This window comes from Chionomys nivalis, chromosome 8 (assembly GCF_950005125.1).
Source record: "Chionomys nivalis chromosome 8, mChiNiv1.1, whole genome shotgun sequence".
Classification (NCBI taxonomy): Eukaryota; Metazoa; Chordata; class Mammalia; order Rodentia; family Cricetidae; genus Chionomys; species Chionomys nivalis.
In genome coordinates, this window is record NC_080093.1 from 7,494,555 (window position 1) to 7,511,976 (window position 17,422).

At 38.3% G+C, this 17,422-nt stretch overlaps 1 protein-coding gene across 1 annotated transcript in view; it reads right to left on the minus strand.

Moving 5' to 3' along the window:
• Smc3 (structural maintenance of chromosomes 3) overlaps positions 1 to 17,422 on the minus strand; it is a 41,097-nt gene that overhangs the window by 10,654 nt on the left and 13,021 nt on the right. The window contains exons 5-19 of the mRNA XM_057778446.1: positions 15,204 to 15,275; positions 14,781 to 14,860; positions 14,463 to 14,541; positions 11,595 to 11,712; positions 10,311 to 10,486; positions 8,975 to 9,055; positions 8,240 to 8,404; positions 7,897 to 8,018; positions 5,647 to 5,860; positions 5,276 to 5,379; positions 5,081 to 5,180; positions 4,432 to 4,592; positions 3,943 to 4,084; positions 1,964 to 2,114; positions 141 to 293 (exon numbers count right to left, since the gene is read on the minus strand). Coding sequence (XP_057634429.1) covers positions 141 to 293; positions 1,964 to 2,114; positions 3,943 to 4,084; positions 4,432 to 4,592; positions 5,081 to 5,180; positions 5,276 to 5,379; positions 5,647 to 5,860; positions 7,897 to 8,018; positions 8,240 to 8,404; positions 8,975 to 9,055; positions 10,311 to 10,486; positions 11,595 to 11,712; positions 14,463 to 14,541; positions 14,781 to 14,860; positions 15,204 to 15,275 — 1,918 coding nt within the window. The remainder of the gene's footprint in view (positions 1 to 140; positions 294 to 1,963; positions 2,115 to 3,942; positions 4,085 to 4,431; positions 4,593 to 5,080; positions 5,181 to 5,275; positions 5,380 to 5,646; positions 5,861 to 7,896; positions 8,019 to 8,239; positions 8,405 to 8,974; positions 9,056 to 10,310; positions 10,487 to 11,594; positions 11,713 to 14,462; positions 14,542 to 14,780; positions 14,861 to 15,203; positions 15,276 to 17,422) is intronic.

The window sequence follows — 17,422 nt, forward strand, 5'->3', positions numbered from 1 at the left end:
TCTTCAAGTTCTATTTCTTCAAAGCACTCACTGGTATTTACTACTTACAGTGAGACATAAATCAGCATTACTTTTTAAATTTTTCCTTAGTCCTTAGTGGTTAAATAAGATCTTATGTTTAAGCACAAACAAAAAGATATTTTCAATGTTTCTGCGCAGGTTTTCATTGAGCTTTGCTTCAAGTTCACCCAGCTCCTCTTCTGCTTTTCTGACGTCTTTCTGTAACTCAAGTCGAGACTTCCTTGTATCATAATAGCCTCCAGTCAGAGCACCTCGATGGCTGACTTGATCACCTATGAACAAAACATAAGACAGTTTTCTGTATTGTAGCCTTCTTATGCACTAGTAAGCTTATAATGAAATACTAACTTAAGGGCTTTAACAACACAAGATTGAAAAGGGTAACTTAAGAATTTAAACTACTCTTTAAAAAAACCTTACTTTTCAATATTAAATTTGGTAGTCTTTAATTTGGTAAGATTTGAGAATCAAAAATTTGAGCAAATGTGGAACCACTGTGAATTTAAAGCAAGAATCCACAAATACCAGACATGCTAAAGATCAACTCTAGCATCATCATTATCGGACACATTATCTGCTGCATTGTTACAAACATCATTCACACATTATCATCTACCAAGAACAATGAACTGGGATCTAATGAGAAGGAACAGACAAGACAAATCCAAAGAATGGGGCTTTTTCTCAAAGTCCCTTTCCAGGGAAATGAAAGGGAAAAGGAGCTGGGTGTGGTGGCACACACTTTCAATCCAGAACTTGGGAGGCAGAGGCAGGTGGTTGTTAGTTCAGGGCCAGTATGGTCTATACAGTAGGTTCTCAGACAGTGTGAGTTACACAGTGAGACCCTGTGTGTGTCGTCGACCTCCTCTCCCAAAAAAGGGAAGGGGACAAAAGGCACTGTTTTTTAATATTCAAAGTTTTTGGTGTGGTTGTATTACTGGAGAACATCCTTAAGAGACACTCATATGTTCTAGGATGAAACAATATTTACAGTTTATTTTATACAGATGGTTTGACAACAATGTGGGTATGTTACTCTGAGAAATTAAACATTATTAAAAATTCTTATCCTGAATTATACAGATAAGTTCAATTATATTTGAGTGGGAAAAAGTCTGTTATTACCCTTGGAAGAAAATGTAGCATTATTAACACCTGTGACTTCTTTATGAAGAAAACAACTATTTTTATGTCAGGTTACACTCATTACAAATATCAAAATATTATTTACATGGAAGTTGTAAATTTTCGAAATTTTGATAGTCAGCTGGGTATAGTGGTGTACGCCTTTTAATTCCAGCACTTGGGAGGCAGAGGCAGGTAGATTTCTCTGGTCTCATGGCCAGCCTGGTCTACATTATGAGCTCCAGAACAGAAACAGGGCACAGTTGAGACCCTGTTTTCAAAAAAACAAAACAAAAAACGAAAAAGTAATTATTAGACCCACTGCTATTATTTTAAAGAATCATGTTAAAATTATTTTGGTAATTATTCTAATAAACAAGTTTCTAAACGGGCTTTTATTCTTTATTTTCAAGACAGGGTTTCCATGTAGACCTGTCCTAAAATTTACTTTGTAGACCAGGCTGGCTCAAACTCAGAGAACCAACTGCCTCTGCCAGGATTAGAAGTGTGCATCACGCCTGCTCAGCCACTGTTTTAATTTTTGAGAAAAAGTCCACAGGCTTCATTATTCAACAGCCAAAGGAGAGACCACACACAGTGCCAGAGACCAAACATTTACACTTACAAGTAGGATCTATACTTTTTATTTAAACATTTTAAAAATTGATGAAACTGATGTGAATTTTCAAATATTCTTAAAATATGACTAAATCCTGCGATGTACTACTCACCAATATGCCTACAGCCTGAGTGACACATTAAGCAAACCATTGAACGTTTCGTGAGAGTGTGTTTAAAGCTAACTGCTGTTACAAACCTTCCAAAGTAATACAATCCATAGTGAAAGCACGCGCCAGCTGAGTAGAAACTTCCATGCTCCGACAGATGAGTGTCTTCCCAAACACATGTTTGAAAGCTTTGTCAAACCTCGGATTGTACCTCAGTTTACTGATCATAGGAATAGCGTCCTACAACAAACATGTTAAAAAAAATACTATGACACAGTTGATTAGAAACTGTTTGCAGAATGAGTATCAATGTCTTTATGAAATAAAAGTAATGCAAATGACCTGATATTATAAGTTACCCAGGTTTTTGTTGTTGTTGTTTTGGGTTTTTTTGTTTTGTTTTGTTTTTTTCTGAGACCGGATTTCTCTGTAGCTTTGGAGTCTGTCCTGGAACTAGCTCTTGTAGACCAGGCCTGCCCCAAACTCACAGAGATCTGCCTGCCTCTGCCTCCGAAATGTTGGGACTAAAGGCGTGCGTCACCACGGCCTGGCTAAATTACTGGTTTTTATACAGAAAACATTAGACCAATAAATAAATAAATAAATAAAAATTTAAAAACAAAAAACAAAAACCACTGCACTCAACTAGCCTGGAAATTCTGCCCCTGTAACTAAAGGTTTAACAGCTGGTTACTGTGAAGAATAACTCTAAGCTGACCTGACCAGGAGATGTGTGCTTAATTTACCTAGTTAAGACCTACTACTGTTTAAGACTGTACAACAGCCCCTTCCTTATAAAACTGTAAAGATTAAATGAGGCAACACATGGAAAGAGGAGATAGTAACTAGTTATTTCCTCAGTGTTCTAATTAGATATAACAGACATCTAAATTAGATATTTAGAAAAATACTGTTTCAGATAATATTTATTTTACAGGCTAGGAGAATGGCTCAGCGGGTAAAGGGCTTCCTGTGCAAGCATGAGGACCTGAATTCAGTCCCTTAGCACCCAAGTAAAAAGCAAGGCATAGCAATGCACACCTGTGACCACTGCACAGCGAACAAAGGGAGTTGGGAGGCTGGAGATAGGAGGATCCCTAGAGCTTACAGCACAGTCAATCTAGCCAAATAGTGAGGTCTAGGCTTGGTAAAGTGAACCCTTATCAAAAATTAAGGTGGAAAGGGATAGGAGGGCATTCTCCGGCACATACACACACATATACATCGTTTTTTACTTTTTTCTTTCCTAAAGTCAGAACAGGATTTTTTCAGTATTTGTGTGTACGCACCTGTTTGGGCATGTTGTGTGTACCTATTTATATATGCCACAGCATACACACAGAAGTCAGAGAACCATTTGGGAGACTCCGTTCTCTCATTCCACCAGGTGGGTTCCAGGGATCAAACCGGGGCGCTCAGACTTGGCAGTACATGCCTTTACCCACTGAGTCACTTTCCCAGCTTTCTTTTGTTTTGTTACAGTCTTATGTCATATGGGTGAGCCTCAATTTTCCTCCCCAAAGTTTCAAAGGTAAAACTGGCATAGTTGAAAGCAAGACTCTCAATAGTCTGCTTAAATCACCAATCATTCTAATATAGGTTCAGCCTTAAGCCTAGAGCATAACAGTTTGTTATGATAATCAACATTCTGAGATCAAATGCCTCAAAGCAATTAACATTTTTAAAGCTGGCAATTCATTTAAAGTGTATATACCTAGTTAGACACTTTGAACTTAGTTGAAACAATTTTAAAAGTATATCCAAAGCCAGGTGGTAGAGGTGTCACAAAACAAAAAAAGCATATCCAGAAAACCTCAACATATTTCTTTTATATGGGAATTCTCCAATTCCTAAACTTACTGCTGTCTGTCACTCTGACAATAAACACATATACAATGGTTTGTTTCATGACTTGGCTGTGACTTCTCCCTCCTCAACCCAACCCAGCACTAACTATATTCCCTGCAAAGAAAGCATGTCTACCTTACAGATCAATGAGTCCCAATGTAAAGTACCTAGGCACCAAAACATATTAACAGATGGTACAACAAAAACAACTTTGACTCACATTGGTTTCAGGATAGGCAGTATCTCTCACATCTAACTTGTTAAGAGGCAGAAAAGTCACCTCTCCAGGAAGATTCATTTTATTGAACTCCATTAAAATCTTCGTGCTGACTTCATCAGAATCAACAATATGGTAAAATAACCTACACAACAAAGTAAGACACATCTTCACTAGACTGTAAGGTGTTGACAGCATTTAAGGATCGCACAGTTCAGAGCTTTTCTATGCAATCCAATGTGAATGGAGAAAAGACTGAGAACGTTCCAATGACCTGGCGAGCCCTGAACGGGTAAAGTATTTAGCATCTACCTTCTTCAATTAGACAGTTAAATACAGAATTGAGGATAAACAGGTAACCGAAGACACACTGTATTACAAAACTACAAAACTGTTTTAAGATGTTCTCATTTCTTCATCTTTAAAACAACAAAACCCATTTAAATGTCAGACAAAAAAAAAAAAAAAAAATAGAAAAGCCCCAAACCTCACCTGTTACCAGCAGTGACTTCCACACATGTATAGAAAGCTGGCTCACACTCAAAGTTATTCATTACGATGCCATGGTAGCCATTTTGAACATGCTGGTTTATTCCTTTTCGACGAAAATGATCTAGCACTTTGTTTATGCTGTCTATTCCATTTAAAATAGCCTGTAAACCAGTTAGTGAAAAATATCAGCATCACCAATGACACTCTGTTGGCAAGAAATGAGCCTATTACTAGCCATTCCTTGGCTATGATCTTAAAAATTAAACACCATCCAACATATCTTCCACTTGAAATATAATAACTACATTTACCACTAGTATGGGTTCTGTTTTATGATGCTAGAGTTTAAAATGGGCTCTTTATTTATAACCAAAATTGCTTTCATTAATAAGTAGTGAGCCAGGCATGATGGCACACACTTGTGATTCCAGCGCTCAGCAGCTGAGCAAGCTCATGAGTTTAAGATCAGCCTGAGCTACACAGGGAGACTTCTAACTCAAGTAGAGCAAAGTAGAAAAGTATAAAGCAGACAAAAGAAAACCTGCCTACATAAAATCCCACTTCTTCCTACTTCCGAGTGATCTCTTCTTTACTTGGAACTCAGGCTGTAGACTGATGGACAGCTCAGGAACAAAGAAGCCCCGCCTACCTTTCCTGTTGCTGCTCTAAGAAGCTGCTGCTTCTTTTCCAGGTCTTCTCTCTTAGCAGCAAGTGCTTGTTGCTCTGCATTCTCCTCTCTCCACAAGTAACTGACCAGAAAGAACGAGACATGAACAGTTTTAATTAAGAAAGAACACTGAACCCAAAGACCACGTGAAATTACAACAGATCTCAGTCTACTAACTTTCTTTCACTTTGTAGTTCATCTTTCTTATTTTTTACTTCATAATATTTTCTGTCCAGTTCTTCAACTCGAGCTTTGACTTCATTGAGATCTTGATCCAGTTTCTACGGAAAAAGAATTTACCATCAATTTAATCCATAGTGACAAACGGAAAAAAAAATATACATATATACACACACACACACACACATATAAATTCAACAAATGACGTAATTCAAATATGTCCAATTTACTATATAGTAATTATACATAAAAGCGATTAAAAACCCAGTGAGTTCTAGAAACAATCTGAGCTCAGAGTAAAACAATGTCTCAAACAAACCAAAACCAAAAAAAACCCAAAAAAACCAAAAAAGCAATATTGTTCTTACATTATATTGCTCCAGATTTTTCTCTTTATTTGCCTCGGTATCCTCCAAATCCTTATGTATAGCAGCAATCTGTCTTTTCTTGTCATTAATAGCCTGATCTAAAGACTTCAGCTCCTTTTTAATCCACTTATCCCTTTCTTCTTTTGATGTAAACTGGCTTCCTCGACCTTGCTTTGCATAAAGGTCAGTTCTTTCCTGGGTAGCTTGAGCCAATCTACAGATGATAGAAAAGAACAAGAAATAAAATTGTAATCATTATCGACCCTACAGAAACTATCCTCTTAAAAGTTACATCAGCAGAGAATTAAGGGCTGGTGAGATGGCTCAGGAAGGAGAAAATACTCGTAAAAGTTGTCCTCTGGTCTCCAACCTGTGGCGAGCACATTCACACCCCACAGTGAAGTAAATGGGGAGGGTGATTCAGTACTAAAAATAACTGCTAAATAATAAACTCCCTGTGCTCCCTGTTTTTATGTTATGTGACACCAAATGAACTTTGATGTCATAATTAGCACTCAAGTAGAATAATCCCTTCACTAAGGGCTTTAGACAGACCGAAGGTCTGACAATGCCACTGTCCAACCTCAGGAACTTTCAAGCACGTTCTAACCATATTGACCTGATACATGACTCTCAACGATACAATAAAATACCCTACAGGATAATATGTTTTAAATATATAGAACATAAATGTTCTGATTACATAGAACCTGAAGGTCAGAAAAGCAAAAGACCCAGCCACTACCTCTATCTCAGTCCAAAATGGAGATCCTTCAGGAATCTCAGAATGAGACTGTGTGTCAGACATGACTCCTCCCATTTTATAATCCTCTCTAGTGCTGGGATTAAAGGCATGCACCATTACAGCCCAGTTTCTAGGACAAACTAGTGTGGCTACTGGAATTAAAGGTGTGTGTCACCACTGCCTGGTCTGTAAGGCTGATCAGTGTGGCTGTTTTACTAGCAATCTTTATTTATTAAAATACAAATGAAATAGCATGGCAACCTATGTAAATACTGAGTACGGTGTTGCAAACATGGTGCAGGTGTCTATAACTCCAGCACTTTCTTTTTTTTTTTTTTTTTTTTTTTTTGGTTTTTCGAGACAGGGTTTCTCTGTGGCTTTGGAGCCTGCCCTGGAACTCCCTTTGTAGACCAGGCTGGCCTCGAACTCACAGAGATCCGCCTGCCTCTGCCTCCCGAGTGCTGGGATTAAAGGCGTGCGCCACCACCACCCGGCAACTCCAGCACTTTCTAAGTGGGGTCAGGAGGATCAGACGTTCAAGGTTTCTTCAAGTTACATAATGAGCTGAGGGCTACCCGGGCTTTAGGAGACTCTCAAAAACAAAAACACAACCTCTCAGAATCTCAGGTTTTTATTTTAAAGCAGACAGCAGCAGCCAACAGGAGATGGCTGAGTGGGAAGAGAGTCTTGCTGACAGACCTAACATCAGTTTCAGCCCCACAAACCACATGACAGGAGAAAACTAATTTAAATTGTGTTCCGACCTACACATGCTCCATGGCATGACCACACGCACAAGAAAAAGAATGAAGCCTGGAATGATGCTGCACGCCTTTAATCCCAGCACTGAGGCAAAGAAAGATAGATCTGAGTTCAAGGCTAGCTAGAGCCATGAAGTGAGACTGTCTTACAAAAAGAAAAGGCATGTCCATCTCCTAGGGCTTTTGAGTAGTAGTACTCTAGAGATCTTATAGATAGGTACAAGAACACCATGGGTGTGATGATGACACACAGAAAACGCCTTATTAAAGAGAGATCCAATCTCAAAAATAAAAATAAAACCACATGGCTCTCAGTAATCACTAGTGTTGCTTATATGACATGGACCTAGGATTTTTGCCTTTATTATGCTGGTACCTTATTCACCCATAGCCACGTAGGTTCTATAAAGGAACTCAGGCAGGCAAATATAGGAGCTTAGCAACATGGGCTCCACTTGGTTTGAGCTATGCACATAGCCCTCTGCACCTAGCAACCTATTGGCAACCTGGGACCCATACCTGCATTGAACTTTAAACAACGGAAGTAAGTTACTCCCCTTAGCAACTTCTTGTTTGTGTTAAAACATGTATTTCTGCTTTGCTCTAGTAAAAAACTACTGGTTGTTTTCCTTTTCTGAGCATCTTTCCCAGTTCTTTGAACAAGGGACCAAGAACCTGGAACCACCCAGAGATCACCGGTAACAGCTATGCAGCAAGGTTAATGGTTGGCAAAAATTCTCAGACCTAGCAATTCCTCGCTCTTCTTTTTCTTTAACGCTGTTGAATTTAGGTTCTGTCTCTGCCAGTTCTTTCTGCTTTTCTTCTATTTTTTCAAGCAGCTTCTGCCTCTCTTTTAGTAAACGTTTCTGTAAAGCAAGTAAAATGCAATCTGCTTAATTTATACATCAGCAAAAAAGAATTTCTTTGTGAAAATAACTCAATTTTACAATTAAACTATTAATAAAAAGAATACTAAGTTAGTACTTGAGTACAAGTCAAATGGAAAAACCTTTTATAAAAACTCAACCATCACAGAAAAGGTTATCTTCTGTAGTGTAGCTCGTCAACACATCTTTTATTAACTTACCCGCTGTTCACTATTGCCAGCCAGCTCATCTTGTAAATCCTTGGCTTTAAGTTCCAACTTGGTCCTTTGTTTAATCTGTTCCTGTCTTTCAGCACTAAGCTGCTCTTTTTCTTCTTTCATAGCTGAAATTTTTGTTTTCAGTTCTCTAACCTGGCGTTCAATATCCTAATCAGAAAGAGAAAACCGGTCAGAAACAGAAGTACAGTGAACCAAGTAGCCACACTCTTTACAGACATCTGTGGACCTGCGTGCACACACGGTGAGGATGCACCTGCCACAGAGCGCATGTCGGGGTCAGAGGACAACTTTCTGGATTCAGTTGTCTCCTTTCACTTTTATGTGGGTTCCAGAGAACCCACATAAGGAACTCGGGCTGTTGGCTTCCAATTTACACCACTTTTGCTGGTTCCATCTTTGTCTTTCACTTGAAACTTAATAATAAACAATTACTTTCCAATGCCTAATCTCTGTCACTCCCTTTATGGTGACCACCCCACAATTCTGGTACAAAAAGTTTACGATGGCCGGGCAGTGGTGGCACACGCCTTTAATCCCAGCACTTGGGAGGCAGAGGCAGGAGGATTTCTGTGAGTTCGAGACCAGCCTGGTCTACAAGAGCTAGTTCCAGGACAGGCTCCAAAATCACAGAGAAACCCTGTCTCGAAAAACCAAAAAAAAAAAAAAGTTTACGATGTAGAAAATATAAATAAATCTGAAGCTTATTTATAATCTTACCTCCATTTTATCTCTCGCATCCTGCTGGGCATCTCTTAATTGTCTAGATTTCTCTCCACTTGTCTCTCGCTTAGCAGAAAGCTGAAAAACAAAACAACCTACTATTTCTAACTCATTTTGTATCTGTCTAACATTATATAATACAGTTAAAAAAATTATTTTGCAACCGCCACAAAGAATTAACATAATATTAACGTAAAAATGTATAAAGAAGCCGGGCGGTGGTGGTGCACACCTTTAATCCCAGCACTCGGGAGGCAGAGGCAGGCGGATCTCTGTGAGTTCAAGACCAGCCTGGTCTACAAGAGCTAGTTCCAGGACATGCTCCAAAACCACAGAGAAACCCTGTCTCGAAAAACCAAAAAAAAAAAAAAAAAAAAAAAAAAATGTATAAAGAGCCCTCATGCCCTCATGTTACAGATGACCTTGAACTTCTGATCTTCCTGCCTATCCCCAAAACACTGAAATTAGAGGTATGCCCCACACTTGGTTTAAGTGGTGCTGAGGAGCAAACCCAGGACTTTGTGCATGCCAGGCAAGTACTGGACCAAATAAGCCCAACTCACTCTTGGAAATCAGAGGCATATAAATAAAGGGCACTTGGAAAACTGTGAAATTATATCACGTGCTGTAACATCTTCCAACTCTGTAAATAGTGACTAGAATTAATAGACTACTTGAAACCTATTCTAATAAATTAGAAAAAAAATGTATAAAGAAAATTCTTTTAGGAGCTGGAGAGATGGCTCAGTGTTTAAGAGCACTGGCTGCTCTTCCAGAGGTCATGAGGTTGATTCCCAGCAACCACATGGTGGCTCACAGCCATCTGTAATGAGATCTGGCACCCTCTTCTGGCATGCGGGCATACATAGAGGCAGAATGTTGTATGCATAATTAAAAAAAAAAGAAAAAGAAAATTCTTTGAAGTTTTCCTCTAAATAAAATACAAGGATAATCTAAAATAGATTTTTCTCTAAAATATAAACATTTTACAAAATATATTCTAAAATGTGAAGAAAAATATCTGGTCTGACATAACCATTTACTGTATTTTAGTACAATGAGAGCTCTAAACATATCCTTTTCAGTAACCTAAAGAAAATTAGTAACCAATAAATCTATATTACTTTTTGGCCTGGTGTAGAGGCTAATTCCTATAGTTCCAAAACTCAGTAGTCACAACTAGCTTGGGTCTTAAAGTAAAACTGTCTCAAATTCACAAAGAAAAAGATTTTCATTTTTAAGTTTCTAATTAAGAATCACTAAAAAGTGAGTAGAGAGGAGTTTTACCATGCTCATAAAGCAGAACAACTTCGATGTAAAGGTCGTGTCTTACCTCATCAAGCTTGGCCCGCGTCTCATTGAGCTCCTGGTTGTAGATGGTATACTCCAGGGCACGCCTCATTTTATCCCACTTCTGATACTGAGCCAGTTCTTCCTTCTCCTCCTCTAAAGTATGCAACCGCTCTTCAATGTATTTTAACAACTCATTGATTTTTTCCCTTTTACCCTCTTCAAAATAAAAAAAAAAAGAAAGAAAGAAAGAAAGAAAGAAGACGGTGAATAGTTTTCATGTAATACCACTTCTCAAACATAAAATTATCCTCTAGAAGTAAACATTATTTCTTTGGTATCACATAGTAATGAAATCTAAAATGTAAAAACAGCAACTAAGATTTTTTTTTAAAAAGAAAAGCACTGGAGAACAAATTTACACACTAGCAGTCACTCTAACATGTGCAAAGGACTTTAGTTTATACTTTCTTTTTTTTTTTCTTTTTTTGTTTGTTTTTTGGTTTTTCGAGACAGGGTTTCTCTGTGGTTTTTTGGAGCCTGTCCTGGAACTAGCTCTTGTAGACCAGGCTGGTCTCGAACCCACAGAGATCCGCCTGCCTCTGCCTCCCAAGTGCTGGGATTAAAGGCGTGCGCCACCACTGCCCGACTAGTTTACACTTTCTTTTCCCATCAATGTGCTGTCTCACATTAAAGAAAAGAAATATCACCAGCATTACTAATTCGCAGTATTTATCATTAAGGACACTGCATGCTGCTACCATACAATGAATACTTACTATAATTCAGGCATGACATTACCTTAATTGCCATAATCTACACGATAGCAGGAGTTTGCAGACAGGAAGTCTTGGGACCAGGGAAATCAAGTCTAAAGTCATGTCAGTTTACTGACTTTGGACTTAAGAACGGTCTCTAAGCTATTATATGGTATGATACAACACTTAGAAAAGCAAATATACTAGTAAGGACTCCAAGTTGTCTCCGTCTACATTTTTCTGAACAATTTAGAACTTTGTAACAGCGGCTACTCCAATGGAAGAGAAGGGAGGAAAGCACACCAATTCGTTGATAACACTTCTGAGGAAGCTAGAGTCAGAAGTTGGTTGACTTGCCAAGGCCCTATTATCTAATAGCAGTCCTTCCCTATTCAAAGATGAAGTACTAGAAAACTCAGTCCTTAAACTACCTCCAACTAATTTTCCCTCTTCTCAGTATGCAGAAAAATTACCATCTAATACTTTTCTGAAGCCAGATAACACTTTTAACTACATTAACACCAGATAATGACTGATGACAAAAATTAGGTAGAACACATTCATTGTACCTGTTTCTTTCATTAAAGAAATGCTTTCTTCTTTACGTTCATCATACACTCTAGTACCAGCTACCTCTCTCAACAGCTTCAATCTCTGAGAATCTGGTGCTGTTGCCATTTGGTTGATCTGTAATTTGGGGGGGAAAAACAATAATCATTATTAACTATTGACAACTCCTTAAGAATAAGAACTCTATCTTAAAATGTTGACGTTCTCCTTTATTATTCAGCTTTTTGAGCAAAGTTCCCTTTTTATATAGCCCTGGTGTCCTGGAACTTATTATATAGATCAGTTTAACCTCCAACTTAGAGATCCACCTGTCTCTGCCTTCTGAGTGCTGGGATTAAAGGCGTGCACTACCAAGCCTGGCTCTTTTTTTGTTTTTAAGACTAGGTCTCACTGTATAGCTTAGGAGTTGACCTCAAACATTCAATCCTCCTGCCTCAGTTCCTTAAGTGTTGGGATTACTGAATCCTAGTGCATCACTATGCTTGGCTCCGAAATGACTTTTAACTCAATATAATTAAACCAACATAATGTTTATAGTAAACATGCCATTTCTCTTTTGTGTGCATATTCAAGTATGTGTAGTTGCATATACGAACACATGGCTGTGAAGTCAAAAGTCCATTCTTCAAGAGCTGTTCACCTTGTTTCAAACAGTCTTAGGAATACTCCTCTCTCCATTTCTCCAGCACAGGTCACAAGAGTGAGCCACTGCATTAGGCTTTTCACATGGGTGCTGGGGACCACCAAAAACAGACCCTACTTGCACAACAGGCACCTTATGCTATAGGAAATCCTACAGCCAGTAATCTTTAAGTTTACCCGCCAACTTGGGCATGGCCTCTTAAACTATAAATATCAATGTAAAGCACGCGTTCACTCTCTTCCGGCTGCTGGATTTGGTTCCTGTTCCCCATTCGTGCAGAGGACTCTGATCTGTGAGTCTACCCCTAAATAAATAACCCTTTATTATACTCAATTCTGAGCTACTGTGGGATTTCTGTTTTTTTTCTTTTTGTTTTTTTTGTTTTTTTTTGGGGGGGGGGGGATTTTTCGAGACAGGGTTTCTCCATAGCTTTTGGTTCCTGTCCTGGAACTAGCTCTTGTAGACCAGGCTGGCCTCGAACTCACAGAGATCCGCCTGTCTCTGCCTCCCGAGTGCTGGGATTAAAGGCGTGCGCCACCACCGCCCGGCTGTGGGATTTCTTTTTAGCATTCATCTTCATCCTTACCCACTGAGCTTTCTCCCAGCCCCTATCGTCAACACTTATCTCTCTATATACCGGTCTCTTTTATGAGTATCACTATCTTATAAATAAAATACTACCATTTTTCCCTTAGACAATATATTAAATGTATAAAAAATGAACACCACTGTCAAAGAACAAAGTATTTTTTATTTTCTTTTTAAATTTTTATTTTATGAGTAATATTTTGCCTGCATGTATGTCCTAGTGTGGGTGTTGGGTGCCCTGAAACTAAGGTTACAGACAGCTGTGAATTGTCATGTGGGTGCTGGGAACTGAACACAGGTTCTCTGGAAGAGCGGTCAGTGCTCTTAACCACTTAACCGTCTCTCCAGCCCCAGAAGAAAATATTTTTTAAAGAGAAACCATTAAAGACTCTTAAAAGTTATTTAGGTTTATTTTATATGTTACGGGTGTTTGGCTTGCATATACACTTGTGCCTACTGCAGATGTCAGAAGATGTTGGATTTCCTAGGACTGGTGTTACAGACGGTTGTGAGAAGTGCTTGTGGTACAGACCTGTCAATCTGAGTTTGCTCTCCAGAACTCACATAAAGGTGGAAAACAAGAGCTGACTACAAAGTTGTTCTCTGATCTCTACAGTAAACTGTAGCACATGTACCCACATACCATGCACATACAACAGTAATTTTTAAATTTTAAATTACAAAATATAACAAGAATGGTATGCTTTAATAGACAAAGATACTGGTACAACGGCATGTAACTTAATACAAATCATTAGATATCAAAATATTACCACCGTATTAAAGAAATTATTATTCTTACACTTTTACATTAAAAAAAACTGGCAATGAACTAAGAAACTACAGTTTATCAAAAGTACACATAGCGAATAAATAAGATTCACAAAAAAATATACTGAGGGATAAGTTCTGATATGAAAAATCTATGAGGAAGCAGCAGAATAATCAGCCAGAATTTATAGTCTAGCTGATAAAAAGTCTTAGCATTATGGCATGTTCTTTGTTATGAAAGACTTTAATATTTTAACTGTATAATAAACTAAATGAAACATTACTTTTAGGAAGTAATTTTTTTCAAACATAATTTATCTTTTTGTTTTTTTTTTTAAAGACAGGGTTTCTGTGTAACAATACTACCGGTCTTGGGACTCACAGGTATCTGCCTGCCTCAACATCCCAAATAGCGGGATTAAAGACATGCAACCACCGCTGCGCGGCTTCAAATGTAATTTTTATAGAACTTATGTAATAGTCTTAGATACGATCACTGTAACTTCCAAAAGCCAATGATTTCCAATAAATTCTACCTCACTAGGTCACTAATAAATAAGATACACTTAATCTTCTGTTATACTTCTTTCAATATAAAGCTAGTGCCTAATGATGGCACAAGAATGTAATTCAGCCCTAGGGAGGCAGAGGCAGTTGAATCTTTGTTAGTTTGAGACCAAAGAGACTGGTCTACATAGTGAGTTCTCAGACAGCCAGGGCTATCTACAAAAACAGACAAAAAAATGCCCAAATATATTTGGTACTTCAAAGCCCTGAATTGAAAATCATTAGCTTCAGTACAAAAAACCATCTAGGGGAAGTCGCTATCAAGAAAAACAGTTTCTATAAAAAAGCACGTAACTACCTTTCCTTGTTTAACAATGTAGTAGGGATTACTTCGAGAAAACCCAGCACTTTCAAGGAGGTTCATCACATCATTTTTCCTGTTAATAAACAAAGGAAACTAGATAAATAATTTTAAAGCAACCAATAATAAGCAAGCAAATCAGCACTGAGTTACTCAGCATCAGGAACTACAGACTGGAAACTGAGCCATCCATCCACCTTCCAGAGAAAGCAGGGACTTAACGTCACTCTGCCAATACTGTTGAGTAAGAGGCAGTTATCTCATGCTTACTGTGAGCATCTGTGAACAAACTGTAACATAAAGACAAATGCTTACGTGACCATCTTCTTGTCTAGGAAATACTGATCTTTTTTGGCACCAATAACTCTTCGAAGTGAAACTTCCTCTTTATCGATCTAAGAAAAAAATAAAATCCCAAAGATAGTCAAGTAGACAACTTTTTAGATAAGTTGATTGCAAAGTCCTTGATCATAACCAATTTAGAATTTCAATGATCTCTCTAAAGATGATACTATAAATATTCAGAAAAATGTTTTCTTATAACTGTTTTACATAATCCTTTGTTTACTAGAGTGATCATTAAAATTTAAATACAAAATTCATAGACAAACGACTTATTTACTTTATCATGAACTAAACTATAAATCCTCAGTGCTTTTGATTTTAAACATTTAAGGATAAGCCATTGCATAATATTCCCATCATCATTATTTAAAAAATAAATTAAATATCACTTACTGGTAACCGGTTGTCTGAATTGTCAAAAATGATTTCCACGAAAGCAGAAATAACACGAGGACCTGTACCCTCCTAAAACATGAAAAAGAAGGGAGGGGGATTTTTAACTTTATGGTATTTTTATACTGCTTAAATCCATTTTAAAGTCTAGCACAGACAGGCACACTGGTTGCACACCTGTAATCTCAGCACCTAAAAGACCTAGGAGGGAGACTGACTTTTAGTTTGACATCAGCCTAGGCTACACAATAAGACCCCTTTCTCAAGATAAACACCCCTCCCAACACAGACATAGCAAGCCTGACTCACTAGAGAAAGCTTCCATCACACTAGTACATATCCTGACTGCCGAATATTAACGGCACTGAATCAGAATGACAAAACTTCTTTTTGATGGAGGTGGGTCTTGTATTTATCTGTTGCTTTTATTGGTTAATTAATAAAGAAAACTGCTTGGCCCTGATAGGACAAAAAATTAGGTAGGCGGAGTAGACAGAACAAAATGCTGGGAGAAAGAAGCTGAGTCAGTGAGTCGCCATGATTCTCCCACTCCAGACAGATGCAGGTTAAGATCTTTCCTGGTAAGCCAGCTCATGGTGCTACACAGAATATTAGAAATGGGTTAGATCAATATGTAAGAGCTAGCCAATAAGAGATTAAAACTAATGGGCCGAGCAGTGTTTGAAAGAATACAGTTTCCATGTAATTATTTCGGGTAAAGCCATGTGGGCGGCCGGGTCCGGGGACGCAGCCCCGCCGCTCTTATTTTCAACAGAGTGGCGTCCTCGGTTTTCACAGCGTAGGACTATAGACATAGCCGTATGGAGAGAAGTAGAAACGAGAATCCAACATCTTTTATCAAATATTTTTATTCTGAAGAACTGTATGAAAAATATCAAAACAAAATGTTGCGATGGTTTGGATATGAAATATCCCTAACAAAAGACACATACTGAAGTTTTGGGCCTTCATGAGACCACTGTTTAAGGAGGCAGGGCCAAACTAGTAGTGCAGTGGGCACCCCTCTGTGAGGGCTGCATTATGGCCTAGGTCCCTGAGACTTTTTTGTTTAATTTTTGAGACAGAGTCTCACTAAGTAGCCCTGGTTGGCCTCAGTGATCTGTGTTGTCTCTACTCCCCCAAATGCTGGGATTAAAGGCGTGCCCCCACGATGTCCAGCTCTGCCAGACATTCCCACTTTCATGTTCTGACTCATTATGCGGCCAGAGCACTGGACAAGGACCAGGGATGGAAGCGTATGAAACTATGAACCAAAATAAATCTTTTTGTGTTCATTGTTCATGCCAGGCATTTTATCATAGGAACAAACACTACTGCAGACAGACTCAAGTTTAATTCTGAAAGCCACGTTATTAGGGCACAATAGCCTGCTGCATTCACTTTGCAATATACCTTGAGGATCTTTTCTTGTAGCTTTATCTTGATGCTGGAAAAGAACCCTAAGAAATCATGTGATGATTACCAGAGATCTGTTTTTTAAACACCTGAGGCATAGTTTGTGATTTTTAACTCTGCTAACAGAAATGTACACATTTAAGGTGTCACATTCAGAGCACCCTATGACATAACTACACACCAAGTCCAGATAATTTACCATCTTACCTACTCAGCTCAGGCTATCATTGTTTGTATCAGATCACTATATACTTTCTGGAAGTGAGAAAGTGCAGGCAAGGCTAGCATGAGGACCTGAGTTTGGATCCACAGCACCCACATAAAAGCTGGGCACAACAGCCATCTCTGTAAGTCCAGTATTTGAGGGCAGGAAATGGGCAGAGAAAGGAGCCCGCCCAGGAGCCCAGTTGAATGAAACTGATGAGCTCCAAGCTCAGTGAGATCCTATCTCAAAAAATAATGAAAACAATAGAGGAAAACACCTGATCTTCTTGACATCTGACCTTTAACTCTTTCCGCAACAACTCTCCCCCACCTAAAGATTAGTTCTTTTAATGCCAGTTTGAGAAGCCTAACAAATGTTCTAAATCAGTTTTGATTACTGGGCTACAAACTCAAAAAAAAGGCAGTAATTAAAAACTTCCTATATGTAAGAAAACCATTTAGGTGTACTGTGCAATCTTATCTGATTTTAAAAGTAATTATATACAATATGTAAACAAGCTAAATTGCGGTGTCATATTTATAGTCATTTATAATTTCTTACCCTAATAAAATATATAACAACTTTCCTTACAGGTTTT